Genomic DNA, 20,866 nt, shown 5'->3' on the forward strand with positions numbered 1-20,866 from the left:
CTTTACATCTGCATCAGTATTCCTGCCCTGGAACTAGCTCTCCAAGTGATTCCTGTACATGCTTAGATTTAAAAACCACTAACCCTAGAGGGTTTGGGGTTTTAAATAAATCCCTGATATCAGCATTAGGTGTTGTGGGCTTTCCAATTAAAGAGCAAAATATGTTTCCCCCGTGTGCCTGGCTCATTTAGTTATTTGTGTATAGGACAGAGCAAGTTGACTTCAGCTGTAAGAGGAAGAATGCCCCCTTCCTCATGTTTATGCATCATGAGTCTTTGCTTTCAGGACCTTAGGATCTCAGTGAAAACAGAGAAATTAGCCCCTGGCTTCCTACCTTCCTCAGCCTATCAGAGTCGGGAATGCCCTTACCTACAGCTCTAGGTCTGTCCACTTCAACAACCCACCCTTGGTGAATCTTCTCAGCCATCAGACCTAGCATCAGCTGGTTGTACTCCCATTGCATTTCCCCTCCTGCCCATCTCTTCTGAGTCAAACCAAATGGAGTCCCTGGGAATTCACACTTTCTCATTGTCATCTTCTACCTGAGAGAACTGCTGGGGATCCTCTTCCTTAACTTTGCCCTGAATACTTCCCTTGTACCCAGCCTCACCTCCTTTCTTCTCCACTGCCAGAGCTGCCCTTAAGTTGAGCCCATCTAAAACTCTCTGGTTCTTGCTAGTCCTTGAGCCTTAAGTGCTAAATCTTACCCAAGCCTGAAGAGCCCTGCTCTTATGGAAATTCTTAGGGACAAACTTCCAGAAAGCCTCCTACCACCCAACATGGTTCCTGAATTGATCAGCACCTCTCGACCTAGTTGATGATGACATTCCACGACCACCTCTCGGTTGCATCTCCTTTGGCCCCAGAAGAGGCGTGCATCTTTACCTGCTTCCTGCCAAGACCCAATTTCCCCCTGGACCTCTCCCCTTACCCTCAGTCTCACCTCTGCCTTGAGAAGTCAACCTATCCCTCTTCTGTCCTTCCTTATCCCCAACTGCTTAAGTTTCATTGTAAATTATGATGAACATTCCTAGAAGCCAGTCAGTTTCTAGAAATAAAATCTGAGATGCTGGAAAGGGAAGGGAACTAACACTGCTGTTCTCCTGCCCCTCACTTCAGCTCTGAAGAAGCTCCTCTTCTCCCTAGTGTCTGCCTCTATGGACAAGTTCCTGGTCTCAGATGAATTGGTTTTGTTTTTCAGGCCTTGTGCAAAGACAGGTTTCAGGAGTCAGAGAGAGAGGGACAGAGAGACCTGTTAGGGAAGTTTCTCCAACCGAACCGATGATATGCTCTAAATTCAGGAAATCCCATTCCCTAAAAATTTGCATGAAGTAATTTACATGAGGTTGATATTCTCCTGCTGGTTTAGATTAAGTTGTTAGGCTGTAGGCTAGATGTTTAGATTCAGAAGACCCAGCTAAGCCCTTATCTTTCAGCAGGTTGTGGGCCACCAGAGCCCCCATCACTTAAAAATAATTAGCTGACTCTCCCACCCGAGCTAGTGATTTGATGATCTGTATGCTGAACCAGACCTCTACAGGGGAATAAAAGAAAAAAGACCAGAGTGCCAGAAGGAAGCTTAATTTTTAAGGTAAATTTGGATTCCTTTAAAGGACAAGTAAAAAAAAAAATCTCTGAAGATGCTCTAAACCCAGGGAATCATAGTTTTTTTCCTGCCTGCAGCTTCTTGGTTCATCCCTGTGCCTAGCCTTATTCTGTACTTTACATTATATGTGGAAAATAATGCACATAATACTTAGCACTTCCTTTTGATAAAGAAAACGTTTCATAGGGCTAGTAGTGAGATTTATTCCTAAAAGAATGGAGAATAGCTTCCAGATGTATTTTCCCGTCATGGACTTTCTTTCCTTAAGTATTGACAGAGGGGAGGTTTTATCAAGGTCTTTGTGATGGGCTTGTTTATAATGAGAAGATATTAGTGGAGCGCATCTAAGTGTTTATCACCAACAGATGACAGAAAGGAGCATATGGCAGGAAGAGAAATATATATTTGTCCAAGAATCATGGCTTGTTAACACTCCCACATTTGTCCTAAACTCCGCGATCATGTACTCTCTACATGGCGCACACTCACTTGTTGTATCCAAGAAGAAAACTAAAAGTCAGAGATGATTTCTTCAATGTGGAACTGTCAAATGATGCTAATTTGGGCATTTTTATCAAAGATGGTAGGATTTCCACTCAGAAATCCTGTGCTTACTGCTTCACTATTGCTGGTGTCTGGACAGTGCTGTGTAAGGGGTTTAGAAAAATATGGGCTTTAGCATTTTTGCACAGCTCTATATGACAAAACAAGAACAATGAAAGGAAATGTGAGAACTGAGATCTTACGTAAAATTGAGCTCGGGGTCCAAGAATCTTTTCACTCAGAAATCTCTTTTGAAGAATGTCTGTAGATTAAAGACCAGACCAAAACAAACCTTTAGGACACAGAGGCAATTTTTACCTGGCGTTGGCCAAAACCAAAGCACTGTTCCAACCTGGATACGACCCCCAAACCCCTACTGATTTAATTCTTAAAGTAAACTCTGCATTGATTAGCTTACAACTGCCCTTGGAAGCTCCTGCCCTCACCATGGAGCTGTCAGGGGAGTAGGAGGTAGGGTAACAGCACAGTGACAGCCCCTCTACTGAGCAGTAGGTCACAGAATTCTCTAGAACTTAGAATCCTAGGTATCAGCACCTGACTCTTATCTTCGCTTTTATATCTGAGGAAACGCTGCCCTGGTCAAGCTAGAAGACGTGCCCAAAGTCACCAGAACCAGAACTGAGATCAGTTGTTCTGTTTCCCAATTCAGTGTTATTTCTAAGCCAGAGTATTCCTTTCACTTTAAAATTACTATTTTTACGGTTTCACAGTTCTTGAAATCATATTAATATTTAGGTTGATCTACTTGTATTCAACATCATTTCTCATTCACCTGCTTAACTGTACAAAAAAGCCATCCCATGCTTTGGGATGTTATCACAGGGCCTGGTGACCATGTGGAAAGCTTAACATTTATGTCAGAATGGAATTGGGGGTGGAGAAAAAGGGAGCTTAGAGTTTTCATAAATGGTCACCTTTTAAGCAAAAGTAATCATTATAGAGTAAGAGAAATTCAATTCAGAGAAGTTAAGTTGCTTTAGGCTTCAGATACTCAAAGGGCTGGCATGGTGGGGGGATGCCTTTGGTGTTTTTCTCTATGTTTTCTCTGTTGGTAATTCCATTGAATTGCTTGGTTTTAAGTATCACCTCCAGTCAAAAAAAAAAAAAAAAAAACCCCAAAGTGGAGCACAAACCAACCAACCAATCAAGTCTTCAACCATACCTTCATCTCTCAACTCTTAAGTGCTCAACCCCTTTTTCCAATAATCAAAGGATAACTTGCCAGCATCTCCCCAGGCTGTTCAAATACTAAGTGTCCACAGGGAAATCTTTTTCATCCCTTTGCCAGCAATTCCTGAATTCCCAGTCACCATTTAGTCTACCATTATCTTCTATGACACAGGCTCAAAATCACCATGCTTCTCTCCAGGTTCCATTAGCAACTTCTACTGCTTGTACCTAGTATTTGCCCCATCTGTCTCTTCTGTTAACCCTCGTTGAAATGCTCCTGGCTCTCTGGGTGTCTCCAATAGGTTATCTTTTCTATTTGTTTCTATTGTACTTTATACTCCAGCCCTTTTCTCTATCTGGAACCCCTTTTACCATTCTATATCTTATGGCAGTTTTAATTTAGTACCAGTTTCATGTAGCCTTCCAGATCCATTTTGGTCAAAAGTATTTTCTGCCTACCCTGACATCCCCAAAGTTTCATTCTATACCTTTCCTTTGGTGTACACACTTTTTATTTAAGAAGATAGTATTTTTTTGAGCATATACTGTGTATCAGGCGTATACCAGGCACTTTGTATACATTTCTACTTAATCCTCTCAGCAGCCCTATATCCCAGAGGTCCATATTTTACTGGTGTTGGATACAGCTTTAACATGGGGACTCCACTCCCTGGGTGATTTCAATGTGTAGTAAGGTTGAGAACCACTGGTAGAAGTCCAAACACTTTAGCCAGACATTATCCTGTAGTAGATATCACCTTTGATGTTCTAAAAAACAAATGTTGGACCCCAGCCCAGTCCTACCTAACTAGACTCTCTGGGGCAGGGAGCCTTGGAATCCATGCTTTAACAACACAGCACAGGAGATTCTGTCATATAACCAGAATGGAGAACCATTTGAGCAGACCCGGAGTCATCTCCCAATCTTAATATATTAGGAGTAATTGTTTGTTTCCTCTCACTGGGTAGTCTATGAACTCTTGAGAACAGGTTTACATTTGATCCACCTTGGGTTTCTCTCTGGTACCTGTCAAGACTCCTTGCATATGTTCGAGAAACTAAAAAACCAAAAAAGTGCCCTTTGATGACCTCATTAAGAAAACAAAAGACATCTTTACAGAGTACTTATTCTCTCTGTACTAGGTTTTTAATCCCTAATATGCTGACCTGGAAAGTAAGCAAGTCATTTCAGTTCCCTGAGCATCATAGTTGCATGACTATGCAGTGCCAGAGCTAGGATATGAACCCAGATCTTCTGATAATACTTTTTATCCAGCCTCAGGCCTTCAACCTTCAAAGCAACTACAAAGTAAAACAAGCAAACAAACAAACTGTATGTGTGTTTGGATACATGTTCTCTGCCGTGTTTCTAAAATCGGAACATAACTTCTCACAATGGGAGGAAAAAAAAAAATGTTGCCCTTATGAAATGGATTTGGGGGAAATACCATAATTTAAACCCCAAAATTAATCACAGGACCTAACACATCTTTTCTTCTCTTCAACCTCTCTCTCCCCCACCCCCAGATGTACATACACTCAGACAAACACAACTCTGATGTTCTTTGACATTTCTTGACAACTGCTTTGTTTATTGCATTGGCAGTTTTCTTAGGTTTTTTTTCCCTTCTTAGTTTGTATAGTTTCTCAGACTTTTCAAATAATTCGGGCTTCTGCTATACATGAAATCATTTCAAAGGTTCATATACAGCTTACTTAAGGCAGTAAATTGGCATCTGGTATAAACTTCTAATGTTTTGGTTCAATATGAATATGCACTTAAAATGTATAAAAGCATAACAAAGTTGAAATGACGCTCAAACACAACCTGCTGCTGACAAGTACCCAGTCGTGTCCAACTCTTTGCAACATCATGGACTATAGTCTGCCAGGTTCCTCCGTCCATGGGATTTCCCAGGCAAGAATACTGGAATGGGTTGCCATTTCCTTCTCCGGGGGCAAACACAACCTAGAAACATGGATTCTAGGCTCTCTTTGCCATTTCCAAGCCCCGTGATTCCAGTTAGGGGAGGAATGTTACAGAGCCACTTTCCTCACATAAAAAATGAAAAGGAGAATGACCTAAAATAGACTCTCCCAATTTTTCTCCCAAATACAATATGGCATGATCCTTTAAAGTAATAATTATTTATTTGGCCTGTGGTCAAGATCAAATGTATAATCAGTCTTTATCCTTATTATTTTTAAGGGCAAACAGAATTATGATGAAAATTTTTATATTTCTTTACAATTTGGAAAGTGTTTACCACCACCACCTCCTTTGACTTTCATAATATAACTGCAGAATAGTCATTATTATCCCCATTTCACAGGAAAGAGAGAGATGCAGTGAAGTTGAGTGGCTTTCTCCAGAACAAAATTAAGAGATGGCAAATCTAGGTCCCTGCCCAACCCAACTTTTGACCCCTTTCAACAGCTCAGTGGCCATGGGCAAAGCTGGAGGAGATCAGAGGCAGGTAGCTCTGACATGCACACAGCTCCCTAGTAGCCTGCCTGGTTCCTCAAATGTCTGCTACCCCAGATGCCTTTAAATTGCTTTGGAAGAGAATACCAAGCGGGGATTTATTTAACATATCATTTCTGGGTGTGAGTTTTCCTGAGCATTTATAGATCTGTGTTTTTCCAAGAAGCTGACTGTTCCTGATAAAACAAGACAGATAATGATAAATGAGCATCTATGTAAGCCTAGCTGGGAGGAGGACCAGGGACTGTTAACACCCCTCCTGTGAAGCTAATCCCATTTCTTTTAGCTATTTCTTTATTAGTTAATGAGGTCTTGCAAAAATATGTGTCTGTGATGATGTTTTAGCATCCTTGCCTCTAGGAACATTTTCAAATATTCATAAAGTAGCTCGTCTGACCAAAGCTGAAAGCAAAGGTGCATTAAGCATGAATTTAGTCAACTTTAATGCGGGTGGTCAAAAAACTGCTCCTGAAATAACCTAAATAATCCTCCTCGTTGGTTTCCAGATCCACAGCTCTGGGCTCAAACATGAAGGAGGACAGGGAAGAGGGATCATTTAGAACAGCCAGGACTCCGAAGGGCGGCCCCATAAGCTTTGATCCTGCTTCCTGACTGACAGCAGTGTGGCTTTGCTTTTGGAAGACTGAATAACTTAAAAACACAATGAAAAAGGAATTACCAGTCAAGCCCCTAGGAAGGAGAGCAGATGCTAGTTCTTATTGCTCCAGGGAGGTCAGAGACCCACTTCCCACTTCAGTTTCTTCTGACAAGGAGGGAAAAGGAGACTCTCAAAAGGTGTCTCTGGTGCTCAAGGGTGCATTTGGAGAGGCAAAGCAAACACAGAAACTCGACCAGCTATGCAACTGGGCAACAGGAAATGGTGGCAAGTACTTCTACAGCCTCGTTTGGAGGGTACCCCACACTGTCACAGGGCCCGAGGAACACAACTAGGGTACACACGGTCTCCAACTCCCTCACACACACATACCTATACACACGCGCCTTCCATCACCCAGAAGCGGTGCCACACAAATCCTCATTCTTTCCATCTTTTTATGATTCATTTCCCAAAACATTATTTAAGGAAACTCACAGTGGGACTCATCTCCTATGTTCAATTCAAAAACAAAGGAATTTTTTCAAAAGATGGCTTTATAAAAACATATCATTGAAAACAATGTGAGGATGATGAACCAACATTGTTTGGCTCTGAGTGGGTGGTCAGACTATCCATGGCATACTTTGGCTAAAAAACCAAAAATCACAGCACAGTTTTCTCCCTCCTGTTTCTGAGCAAGTACTTCGGAGCTGTCACCAACACGGTGCATTATTATCTCTTCCCGATCTACTGTGGCACGAGCTCAAGGAACAAATCACACGCTGAGGTCCTCTGACCTTTAATCCCACAGGGCATTGTGATAAAGCATGGTGTTACACGTGCAGGTAACTCAGCACTGCCTAACATGCAACGTCTATGCTCAAAAGGACACATTCATGCCACTGTCACTGAATCTTTTAATCACTGGAGTCTTTGGCTTTTTTGAGAACGAAGGAAAGCTCTGAGCCACACTTCTGAAAAGAGACGTCCATGGAATCCCATTCAGTAGAAATGTGGAGAAGGACAGACACCGTCCACTAGTAAGGGATGAAAATGCAAACATTTATTTTTGCAGCTCAGGGCTCAACTTTGTCCTTTTATCTGGTTGTGAACTTCCTCTGAATGTGAAAAAAAAAAAAAAAAAAGTCCTGAAAGATAGCAATAGCACACTAATAATGCTGCCTTGAGAAACGCTCAGAGTATAAGACTATTTCTCTTTTGTCTCTTGCCTTGAGGACATTGAGGGCACTTTGACAGCCCTTATGATTACACCAGATTCAAGCTAACATTCGTTATTCCAGACGCGATTCTGCATTTCTCAAAAGAAGTACTGTTACAGCCCAGATGTAAATTTGACTGTGTCCTGTACTTAATGTTCTATTCCAGGTGATTCACATAACGGGCCGGCTACGACTGAGGGTGTCACTGTCCCACGGGAGGACCGTCCCCAGCCAAATCATGGGTCTCGTGGTTGTGGCTCATGCCCTGCCTCCCCCTACGATCAATGAAGTCAGAATTGACTGCCATATGTTCGTCACTCGAGTAAATATGGACCTCAATATCATTTACTGTGAAAATAGGTACTTCGCTTTTGTTTTCATTTGCCCTGTTGTATGTTGCACATTGGTAAGGGCCGGTGTTTTCAGCAGTCTGAAGGATTTTACTCTCCCAATGAGGCTCATTATAAATCCTGATCTTATTTTTAATGGCTGCTTGGACTGACACCAACCATGCTTTTTATTTGAAATTTACATCACTGCCCTGATTTACATTAGGGACAACAATGGGATGAATTAGGATACCCAGGCATCCATATGCTGTAACTGAGACCCATTTTGGCTGAGAACCCAAGGAGAGAGCAGGACTGAGACATTCTTGGCAAAACAATGCAGAAAGAGCTATCTCCTAATGCCTCAGCCAGACCCACTTCCTGACTTCTGCAAGGGCCCAGCCTTATGATGGGCCGTGTTCACACAGGCATTGCATGCCTTCTCCTAGTCAGCTCAGGCTGCTGGGATAAATCCCCATAGACCAGGTGACTCAAACAACAGACATTTATTTCTCACAGTTCTGGAGGCCGAGAAGTCTAAGATCAAGGTGCAGGCTGACAAGGTTCCTTTGGTGGCAGGCTGGGGTGTGGGGTGGGGTGCAGGGTGGGAGGTGTCTTCCTGGCTTCTTGCTGTGTTCTCATATATGGGAGGGCAAGCTCTGATCTTTCTCCCTCTTATAAGAACACTAATCCCACCATGGGGGCTCCACCTTTATGACCTCATTTAAACCTAATTACTCTCAAAGGTCCCGCCTCCAAATACTATCCCAAGGTAGGAGTGGGGGGGGTGGGTGTGTAAGGACTTCAATAGACAAATTTAGGAAGTACACAAACATTCAGTCCACAAAGCATGTAGAGAACAAATAAGAATTTGAGATCCCCAGAGGAAAACAAGACAAATAAGAAATTTGCAGAACTCTTCAATAACACTTTGTAATCCTGAGGATTTCACTTGGATAGATTAAAGATGACCCATCATATAAGTGACTTGGCAGTCCTTCCTCAACACTGAGCTTTTACAAAAGGACTTTTTAGCCTCTGGTTAAGAAGTTCACTGTTTCATTAGGTACAAAGCAAGGGACACGGAGATGGGACAGTGCCCCTTCAGACCTTTCACCTAGAAGTCACCAGTCTATCATCCGGCTGATTTGAAGAAGAGAGAATCCCAGGGCAGGGGGAGGGGGTGGAGGGGAGGTGCTCACATGTGGCTGTGGGAAGAAAGCTTGGCGGTGTTGCTCATTCTCGGGGGCAGGAAAGGTGGTGGTGGGAACAAACGAACAGGATGGTCAAGTGGTTTAGGAAAGTGATCTCTCTCCCAGGCCCAGACATGAGGAAGACAGGCAGAGCCCACATCCAGTCCATTGGGAAGCACTAAAGGTGTTGAGATCAAGCTAAAATTGTCTGCCCTTCCTGATCAGGCTTTGATTCAGAGGAAAGGATTCGCTGGGAAAAGATAACCCACCCAAGTTTTAGGGTGTTCAGGCAGGGAGACGATATCATGAGCCTGTCACTATTATCTAATGAGTAGTTCAATCTATTTGCCAAGTTTTGAGAGTATTTATTAAAATTCTTATCACCATGACTATATAGCTGGCTATGTCCAAGGCATTCTTCTGTGGCCACAGAGAATCAGGAAGATGAGTTCACCAAAATGAGTAGCTAGAGCTGGCCAGGAATAATAGATACTGTGAACATTTATTGAACACCTGCTACGCCCTCGGTGGTGTGTGAAGCACAATGAAAGCGCTGTCTCATTGAAGCTTCAAGATAGTTCTGTGAGGTTGGTGTTGCCCATGTCCACCAGCGCCAGGCAGCGTCAGCTTAGAGAGAGAGGGAAAGTGTCTTGACTGAGGCCAAGACTTGAACTCTATCTGTCGGATTCAAATACCCTACCTCTGCAGGACCTCCTGCGTTCCCTGTCTCTAATTTCTCTTCAGAAGTCAGGCTAAAATGGTAAGGAAGTGGTCCGAATAACCACTGGGGGTCCTTCATATGTGTGCACCCATGAAAGAGAACATACAGCCCATAAAACAGTCTCTTCTGTTTTAAAATGTAGAGAACATTGGATACCCAGGGAGGCAGGTAGACAAAGGATGAACTATGGCTTTGCGTCTTTGAAAACAAGTGTCAGTTCCCTTGATTGAGTTCTACCAGCACCACTCACCACCCAAAAAAAAAAAAAAGAGAGAAAGAAATGAAGCCTCATCTCATTTACCTAGCTCCCAGAAATTCCTAAGCCATCACTTAATTCTCAGGCCTCTGGTCGCAGGTTGATTAATTCTTTTGATTCACTCTATGGACTTGGGTGCCTGATGGTGCCACTCTAGTAATTGAGATCACTTTCTATGGCCCTCTTCATGTATCTTTCCTCCCATTAAAACATGTTTTTTTTCCACAACCCCTTATTAGCCAGTATAATACAGCATTATTTCCCTACTGAAGATGACAGTCATTATTTAAAAGGACCCCTATTAGAAGTAATTGCATATTTAATCTGAGAGAACAGCATATGCTGTGTGCGGGCACCATGCTACATTCACATCATTTCATTCATTAGTACCCTCACCAGCCTCTGAAGTTGTTTCACAGATGAGGAAACTGGGTCTCAGAGTGTAGGTTGCCATCAGGATTTTGATCCTGACATACAGGTCATCAGACCGGTCTAGGGCTTTCTACACATAGATGAAGAGGTCTTTGAACACAGAGCTCATCACATTCACCTTGATAACAGGCTCTGGGAGTACACAGAAGTATTTCCATTGTTTTGAAGGATTTCATTCAAATAAAAAGTAAACTAAAGCACTATGTTCCCTAAAGAACTGGGTGCCTTGCCCCAGGGCTCATTGTTTACTTAGGGAATTGCTAACTAGAAAACAGGGGCCTCTCCTGGACTCTCCTCAGAATCCCAGGACAGCCTTGGGCAAAGCCAACCTCTGACGCTTTCAGAGGATCCAGCAAATTCCAGAAACACCATGGAGGGAATGAGGGCCTTTAATGACACCCTTATTCACCATTTGCAGAAAGGGGGTGTGAACTGTGCTTGGGAAGCAACTATTGGTTTTAGGAAAACACCAGCTGATCCGTTTTATACCAGAAAACCATGGACTCCTGAGAAAACACTCCAAGAATTCTATTTGGGCCAAAGATATGATTTAAATTGCTAGACGCTGAGAAATTCGCTCCCTGCGTAGGGTATTTTCATTATATCCCATATTATCCTGGTTTGGTTTGGTTTCTTATTTCCTTGCCTTTGGGGGTCAGATTTCATTCCCCCTGCAGCACTCTCACGGGTTTCTTCAAGGTGTCACAGCTAAAGATTCACTTAATATTTGATAAGTCATAAAACATAAAAAGCACAGGGGCAGTAAAGAGAATCAATTAAACAAGAGAGAAATTCTCTCTGGGACGCACCAAAATGAGCCTGAACTTGGACAGGGAAGAAGAGAAGCAGCATTTCGGCACGTGTGTGTAAACCAGGCAGATTCCACCACTGCCCCACCGTGTTTTCCAATTTTTGTTCTATTTTTCTCTGCTCCTGCCTGAGGACATTGTCGGCTGGACAATCAATGACAGAGGCTTCCACACACGTGCAGACAGCCAAGCACAAGCCCGGCAGAGCTGCCGAAATGGTTTGAAAGTTTCCGTGTGGAATCCACCACAAAGTCCCAGTTAAAAGGGCCAGGAGTGAGAGCTGAGCTCTCAAATGACTCAGACAAAAAAAGATAATACCCCCAGGCATCTGTATGTCTCAGCATTTAAATTATATCCCTTGAAATGCCAATTTGGATTTTGTGCCAAGAAGCAGTCGAAGCCCTTTTTCATGGAAATACCCAATAGAAGACCAATCTGTTTAAATGAAAGGTGTCTCTAATCATTTGGTATAAACATAACATGTTTTTATTTTATTATGTAACCTTGAATTATCTTAGCCTCTAATGAGGATCTTGCATTGTTACTGATTCTCAATAATTTCATGGAATTATGTTGTCTAAATGCATATTCCGATACTGAAGAAAGAAAAGAAAAACCTACCTAATTATTTCAACACAACTGCTTGATCCAGCGCAGTTCCGGCTTCAGAAAGGACTGTTACTTGTTAAAGAAAATTAATTTTATCTAAAAGGGGTTTTCCCTCGGTGCCCAGTCCTCACAGGTAACCTGGTACAAGGAAAATCCTCAGTAGGTCTGTTTCTAAGTCATTGAACTGTCTGTATATTTCCCCTGCTTCTGATTTCCAGCCTGTGTTCTTCTCTTTGTAGGATTAGTGATTATATGGATCTGACCCCCGTAGACATTGTAGGGAAGAGATGCTACCACTTCATCCACGCCGAAGATGTCGAGGGCATCAGGCATAGTCACTTGGACTGTAAGTACCTCCGGTGTGCGGGGACAGCCCAGCTGGGGTCCTCTCTCCTGGATGCTTTTTTTTTGGGTTTCCATGCCAATTTCTCCCTTCACATCTCCTGCACATTTGAGATGACTGTCAGTGCACAGTGAGAAAAAGTGAGACATAAATCACTTCAACTGGTATTGGAATTAGATTGAAAGCTGGATCTTGGGGCCTGGAGAAATTGCTGGATCTATAGGTGCTCACCCTGGATTCCGTGGTCTCCCGCGTGCTGTCTCCCATGATGTGATGGGGAGGACCTTTGTCTTAAGTGCCTTCTCGACCCTTTCATTTTCTAGAGCTACTTCCACTCTGAAATTTGTGGTCTCCGTTTCAAAACAGATGTGGGAAAAGACAAGTTCAGCTAGGTCAGAGCCTCATAAAAATTCCTACTTGACTAGCCACAGACCTGGAGTGGGTAGGGGGAGGGGAGGGGCAGAGTGTGGATACTGAAGCTCTCAAAGGCGCTGACTTTTCACTGTATTTCTACAAAGAGGGTTATTTAGAGAAGCGGGCACCTCCATGTCCCGACTCCTGGAAGGGCGAAAGTCATCTCAGCTCTTTGAGCCTGGTTCCCAGCTCCTGACCAGCAGGCTCACCTCCAAGGCACCTTTTGTGGGTGTTTAAGCAAAGCCAGGCCAGCAGAGCTCTGCTGGGTCCACACAGTGACTTACACGCCAGCATCCTCATGCACTTTTCCCTCATCAGACTTTTCACTGTGAGTGCAAGGGATCTCAAGTCCAAGGGAGGCACTGTGGCCCTCTTAGGAAGAAGCTCTCTCTTCCAGTGAGAAGTCCTTTTTATGACCATTCCGTAGACTCTTCCTAGAAGATGAGGGTTCTGCCATCTACATTCCTAGAAAGTTCTAAACCCAGTTCCGAACTCTGGTTTTAAATGCATGCAAGGGGACACAAATCAGATGGTTCGGCTTGAAACGGAAGCTTTTATGCAGTAAGATCAGCCAGGTGGCCTCTGTGTTAATGTTGTCTTCCCTTTCTGGCCGTGGCTGAGGACAGCTGTTTGAGCTCTCTCCTGCCCTTTGCAGTTGTTGACTGCAAACTGAGATCTTCAGAAGCATGACGGAGAGACGGTAAGCCAGCTGGAGTCTCAGAGTGTGAGCATCTCGTACTGTGTGTGGAACCCTGCATTAGCAGCACTGACATGGGGACCGAGGTCAGAGTCAAGTTCTGTATGTGCTGTGTGTCTGGGAAAAGGCTGTCTGCGAGGCAGCTCTGGCAGATTCTACTCCCAACCCTGAGTGCGTGCCTTGGTATGGCTCCCCGGGGATTTAGGGAGCGCACTTGTTGCTGAGAACAAATGGGTGTCGGGTATCACAGCAGCAGATGGTTCTTCAATTAATTGAGGGAAAAAAATGATGCTGTTTCCTGAAAAGAAACATCGGGTTCTTTGTAGCTGGGAATTTAGAGAAAATGGAGAAAAATCAGGATCTTTGGAGGAAACTGTGAGTATATTTTGTGATGCAGATATGCCAGAGATTCAAACTTTTAAAATGAATGCATGTTTGTAAGACACAGTCATAGACCACGTGCATGTATGTGGAGTTGGGGGGCGGGGTGGAGGTGCTTTTCCATTCTGGAATCTTAATCGAGGTCTAAATTCAGAAACCTGATGCTGACAAAAAAGAACTTTGTCATCCTCCGTTATTATTTGGAAAACGTCATGCTATCTCTCTGGGATTTGATTTACAGCTTGAAGAAATACAATTCCTCAGGAACAGTGAGCCAGGGCAGTTCATTTCTTCCCATAAAGCAAAGGTCTCTAACAAATACATTTGAAGCCATCCTTTCCGATCTACTTTTATCTCGTTTTCAGTACCCGGAATAATTTGAGAGTGCTGAAAATAAACAACTCCATCCACCATTCAGTATTGTGCTAGTATCCTAATTTTTCTGGTATCTTGCCAACTAATAAACATAGAAGGTATGCTTTCAAATTCTGTGATTTTTTTTTTCATTACTTGATATTGACATACTGGCTATTGCTTTATGATTTCGCCTGCTAACAATGATTGAGTTCAGTTTTTCAACTCTTATACACATGACTTCTAATTTTAAGTTCTTTTAATAACCTTAAACGCATGAAAAACAAATAGAATGAGCTGATAATTCAGCACAGTAAAATACACTTCACATATTTAGCTATCACGCTGTGGAATAACTCCACAATGTCAAGTAGCACACAATTAGTAAAACTGTAGGGGGAGGAAAAAGGAGTGTTTTGATCCTGAAGAATTTTGATCCTAATCAGATTGAAATTTCAGCGTTCTTGTAGTGCTTAATATCTTCAATCACACACACACACAAATCAAACTGATGTCAGGTTTTGCATTCAGTGACTGAAATAAAATGCTAAAATATACAAATGCATCTCGCTTTGTACAATAAACATTAACATCATTATAAAGTAAGATTGAGTCTAAAAACTGTGTGATGGAATGTCTGATGTTTACCTAATTCTCAAACCAAAGCCAGCCCAGTAACAAAATGACAGAGCATGTAATAAGTCTTGGTTGTGTAAACACCGGAAGAAAAGGCAAAAAGCCAGCACAGCATCTTGCTTGTCCAGAGCCCTAGGCTATTACTGAATGATGCCTCAACTGTGCCTTCTTGGCAGGAGAAGGTCATGGTGACATGGAATCAGCTCAAGAATAAGACAGAATTCTAAAACAAAGGGATGGTTAAAAAAATAAACCACATTAACTATTTAGCTTTTCCTCCTAGAGCTATTGGCACAATTCCTGGCTCTGTCCATGAAAGGCAGGTTGTAGTCATCTGATCGTACTTCTGATATTTTGAGATCTGTCTTATGCTCCAGTTTATGGATAGAACTTAAAGAAAAAAAGACTTGACAGCCTTTGATAACTCAAAATGCTATCTTTATCACTCGGATCTATTTTCCTAGCATAGGCAACTGTAAATCTACAGATGAGCTTGTTTCTAGAATAAGAAAAGGAAAAGGAAATCTCAGCTGCACCAGGATTCGACAACTCTGATAAAGTGAACCAAAAATCTCTGGACCATTTACTCTGCCACTAGGTTCACAAGACACCTGAGAGTTCACTGGGTTCCAACATGAAGAATCACTAAGAATCACATCATACAACGATACAGTGGGTTAGTGAAATGACAAAACCAAGGGAGTTTAGGTCCTCTTCCATCACACTGAGCCAAAGACCTGTGTGATACTTTTCTCTTTATGCCACCTCACTGGAGTCACTGAACCCAGCTTCATTGATTCTTCAGGCCAAATTGAACAAATCAACATTTTAAGGTTCGAACTTTAAATCATCCATATTAGCAGTGATTTGAGCCCCTTTGCCTATCACCCTGAAGTTTTCCAGGGTTCCAAGGTGGCGTTAGTGGTAAAGAACCCGCCTCCCAATGCAGGAGACGTAAGAGACACAGGTTCTATCCCTGGGTTGGGAAGACCCCCTGGAGGAGGGCATGGCAACCCACTCCAATATTCTTGCCTAGAGAATCCCCATGGACCAAAGAGCCTGGTGGGCTGCGGTCCTTAATGTCATGTCACCCTGGAGTGGCACACTCCCCTTACCTATAGGAATGGCTCGACCCTCCCCTGCTGTGCCTCTGCCTACAGTCCAGTAAACAGAAGGGAGACCACGTGCTAACCAGAGAAACATGCCCTGTGTTGTGCTTTTGTCCCCGTCTACAGAAGATGCTCCTTTTGCCTTGAGATATCCTTAGGGTTCTTCCCGGTCACATCTGCAACGACTCTCTAAAATCTGGAAAGAATAGCCTCAGGGAAAACTTCCTTTCTCTTTATTACAATGTGTCCCAGCAGCAAGGCTCAAGGCTCTGCAGCAGTGGAGCTTTAGGGGAGGAAAAAGGAGCCAGAAAGTATAGGAGTGGCATCAGTTTTCCCTTCTAGAACTGGACCCAGGATGAGAAAACTCTGGCAGAGTTATTTCAGAAAGAGAGGAGGACTTCCACCTTGTCTATGAGATCATTAAAGTTAAAAAGCACCACCTACCCAATGCATTGGGGAGGTGTTAAAAAAATACAGTAGCCTGTTTCTTTCTTAATTACAAAATTCTATACTTCCTAACAAAACGAATACACAGCTACCTGGCATAATGCATTCCTTGCTGTTTTGCATCAATAACCCCTACACTTCCCTCCTGAAGGCATCTCATCGCCAAATGCAAGCCGACTGCTTAATGCAGGACTAATTAGTATACCCCCTTCCCGTCTGCAGGCCCTCCATTGTAATTCCTTCCCAGCTCATTTTTTTCCACAACCGAGCATCAATCAAAGTAAGTGCCCTGCCTGCCTAGGAAACACAAGATGCCCTCCATGCATTTGTCATCTGCCACACAAACAAAGGGGGAATTGAATTGTTGATTTGGGTATGCAGCCATCGCCCGCAGTAGAGGAAGGCTCGAAGGAAGGAGGGAAGTTGTGGAGTTTGCTGGGTGGGCCACGTGCAGATGGCACAGGGGATGTATTTTCTGATCTTAGATTTTTCCAGGGCTGGGTCTTCAGGGATTTAGCTGCCACCTGATCACTGGCTGGACTTTCCCCAGCCAAAGCAAATGAGTTTTTTCCTCTTCTTCCATATGAATATGAAAATTCACATGAAAGGAAATGCACGTAATAGCTGGCACGTCTGCCTTTTTTCAGAAGCCAAGTCAGCCTAGCCTGTCCATTAACTAAAAAGATTGTCACAGGGAGACAAAATTAAGCCAGGCTTTTATGCAGGAGCGAATTAGTATTATTACTTTACACCTTTTCTTTTTTTTTTGGCAAGTGCTGATTTGGGGTTTTAAGTCCAAGATCAGGTACACAGAGAGAAGAGAGACCAGCAAGAGCCTACCTACCAGCTGGGTGTCCTTGCACCATTGCATTCTAGAAATGCCAAATTTCAGGCCAAGCCTCAGGTTTACTGAGTCCAAATATGCAGTTAACAAAGGATCCCTAGCTGACTCACAGTCATATAAAAGTTTGAGAAGTACTGACCACACTGGTATTTAGAAGGCATTGTTTAACATGGAGTAAAATACAAATCGACAGGTGATCTTAAGGACTTCATTTGTCCCCCTCCAAGAGATGAACTTTATTAACAGTATTAAAAAATGTGAATAGTCAAATGGCTCTGAGGGCATCTCAATCAGTGTTCAAATGAAACAAGCGTGATAACTCGATTAAGAGATCAACTTCTTTACAAACATGTAAAGTTTTGAGTATCAGTGGAGAAAATTAATAGGGTAGAGATAGTAATAACTCAACTTGTAAGCAAAAGTCAGTTTTTTCCCCAGGTTAATATTTGTCTAGGTATTTGATGTGTAAATAGGACAGTCATATTTCCCCTATTCAAGGTCATCTAACATTTGTGAGTATTTATTACAGACAAAGTTTTGCAGTATTGCTATAAAATTTCAAAAATGACTAAGATATGGGTCTTCACCTTCAAGAAGCTTACATATTAGTAGAAAAGACAGCACAAAAACAGCCAAATTTGAAAAGGTGGCATAAAGAGAAGACAATTACATTATGGTGTATGTATAAAACCCAGGCGCCCCAGAGGTGGGGGCAACCAGAGGAGGATGAGCTGTTCCAGAGGAAGCACATTCTTCCCACTGAGAGGGGCTGGCAAGAGGCCAAGATGTCAGGAGACACGCCAGGGGTGGGGGAAGGGTAGGTGGTAAGGGCATCCCAGGCTTCAAAGAGCACACGCAAGGACACAAAATATAACACATGATCTTTTCTCTCTACCGAGAGGGGAAGTCAGATCTTCGATTTCATTGATACATTCTAATACAATTCTAACATGGATTCCTAGGGTTTTCCTCATTACCATTTCAATTAGTAGCTGCTTTTTATTATCATAAAAAGAAAACACCTGATATTTGAGAGAAACGAGCCCACTGCTGTTGTAAAGCACTATCAAAAAAAAAAAAAAAAAATTCTAAATCCTCCATTTTAACCAAAATAAATTACCCTAAATAAAACCAATTCCATTACTTCTTACAAAATAAAGGACAAGATGACATTGTATTTTTTTAAATTACTTTGCTTGAAATATAGATTTAATGACACCCTGCATACCTTCCCAAAAACCCCTCAAACATTTCTATTAGAACACAAATGAGCAACATAGGATTTAGTTTGTGTATGTGTTGAGCATAAGTTTCCCCATTAATATAGGGTTGACTAAGGAACAGGTGATTTGAACCTCTTTGTGAACACCCATCCCCTCTCTGGCCTCCTTTGAATTCTTGGGGAGGCGCCAGAACCCACCTATGGAAGTAACAGAAAACCCAAGTAAAAATGACATAAACTTTCTTTATAATCATCTTCACTTTCCCTTCGTGATCAAAGGACAACCATAGCACCGCCAATGAATGTGCCTCATCGGACAGTGTCCAAAGTCAGGGGAGGGTCAGCTGCTACTCTCTGTTCATTTTTTGAAAGAAAATATCCCTGGAGGCTCTCTTGGAAAGTCTCATTGCCCAGCGTTTCATCAAATGCCCCAGCCTCAGCCACGCACTGGATAGAATTACCATGGCTGGTTTAAACAATCAAGGTTTATCTCCCTGAGGCATGGTGGAAGTCCACCACACATAGAGCCCCAAATGAGAGTCCTTTTACTCAAAAAGTAGCAGATTTGCTATTTAGAGGACCATCAACGATGACCGCACGTGGGAGAATCTGTAATGTTTTCACAATAAAGCACCAGTTTTTCTGACAGTTTAACAGAACAGGTGAACTGGTGAAATGTGCCTAAGCTCCTTTAAATAGTCCTAATTTTATGGAACACTAGTCTTTGCATACCTATGCCTCACCACTTAGATATTTCTTGGTAGAGATTGTAGACTTAGTGAAGGAACTGTATCTTGAAACACAGGATCTGCCAGAGACATAAAACAAACCTGACTACAAGATTCACCTCCTCTTTAACCTTTCTGTAGGTCTCCCTACATCCCAGTGCTTCACTTTCATTTTTAAAGGAAGTGAAGAATTCACCCTGGCCAGGATGGACCCGCTGTGTGTTCACGGGCCTCCACACCACTTTCCATAAGTCATCCTTGTGATAAACTTATTAGTGAAAGTGACTGGTAAGCATCTGTCTCCTGTTTAAAGGCAAAGAGAGGCAAATCCTTACTTTCAGAAGACAGAAAACTTCTTCAACAGTCTCCCACAATTGAGAGACCTCCCCCTGAATCTCGCTGTCTGAGGTTTCATCACATTCCAATCCTCAATCAGTCCCCGGGAAGGGAAACGAAATTTTCAGGACCGACTGAGACTCAGACAGGAGGACAGGCGGGCAACAGGCTCTGCTCCCTTTGCTGTCCCCCAGTGTTGGCACAGAAGTCAGCTTCAGCAACATTATTTCTTGAATGAGTGAATAAATCCACCGTTTCCCTGATTTCCTGGTCACAAACCTTAATTCCATGCTGAAGAGTTCAGTGTCCCTTATATAAGAAACCCCCACCAAAAAAGATGGTATGGGGGCTAAAAAAATGCCCTATTCTTAACTGTCCCAGGTCAAGAAGAGCAGGAATAAAGAGTATTAAAACTCCCTGGTTGGACTGAAACCAAAAAAAATCTAAGATCTCAGATGTCACTCTTGCCAACCATAACTTTGATTCTTCCAGTCCTAGAACATGATCCTCTCCACGTTGAAATAAAATTGAAATTGGTCTCCAATTCCGCACATTATGATCAACAAAAGGGGAATTTATTTTTTAAAGTTAACTAATTGACATGTTTTCAATCAATGAAAAGTTTTCTGCATGATTCAATATTAACAGTTAATAAAAATCTATCCATCGGCGGTGGTACAGGAAAAAAAACCTCTTCTGAGGTTATAAATCACACAGATAGCGATTGAAGCAGGGCCTGTCATTAGGGTATTAGGGAAAAAATCCATAGATGATGCACAGTCATTCACAGACCATCCACACACGCACGGTCTTCTGTCCTTAAGCTCTAACTCACATTAAGTATCAAATATCATTAAACTTGACCAAATATTGCTCGGTGCATAAATTTACAAAAAAACTAAAAACCAATTTGTGGATGCCTGCTATATAAGACATCCAGTTCACTAATTGCAAAATCTATAGGAAAGTCTGCATGGCATCAAAGCCTTGCTTGATCCTATGAGCAGTTCTAAATGAAAAACTGTCTCTACTGCAAGTAAATAAAGCACTCAATGCACTGTTCCTGGCTCTAACACTGCTTCTCTTGTGGGTTTTGAAAATGACCTTCCTGTAAGCATCAAGGACTATAACTTTTTAGATAAAGAAACTTGTTCTTGTTTTAAGTCTATGTCAGGTTCATTCCCCTATAGCCCACAGTTTTCAAAAGGAGAGGAAAAAGTAATCCAGAATTAAAAAAAAAAAGTCCTGTTTCCAGAATGAAGTTCCCTGTCAGCCTGCCTTGGGCCTTAGGTGGAGAAGCAGAGATTAAAGAGTCAGTATTCTTTTTCATGTTTCATCTGCCAGTTTTGTGAATGTAGAAAGA

General features: G+C 42.5%; 1 protein-coding gene across 1 annotated transcript in view; it reads left to right on the plus strand.

Annotated features, from left to right (window-relative positions):
- NPAS3 (neuronal PAS domain protein 3) overlaps positions 1 to 20,866 on the plus strand; it is an 811,965-nt gene that overhangs the window by 774,479 nt on the left and 16,620 nt on the right. Inside the window, exons 8-9 of the mRNA XM_065906065.1 lie at positions 7,810 to 8,003; positions 12,232 to 12,338. Coding sequence (XP_065762137.1) covers positions 7,810 to 8,003; positions 12,232 to 12,338 — 301 coding nt within the window. The remainder of the gene's footprint in view (positions 1 to 7,809; positions 8,004 to 12,231; positions 12,339 to 20,866) is intronic.

The sequence above is a fragment of the Muntiacus reevesi genome, chromosome 15, assembly GCF_963930625.1.
Source record: "Muntiacus reevesi chromosome 15, mMunRee1.1, whole genome shotgun sequence".
In the NCBI taxonomy this organism is placed as follows: Eukaryota; Metazoa; Chordata; class Mammalia; order Artiodactyla; family Cervidae; genus Muntiacus; species Muntiacus reevesi.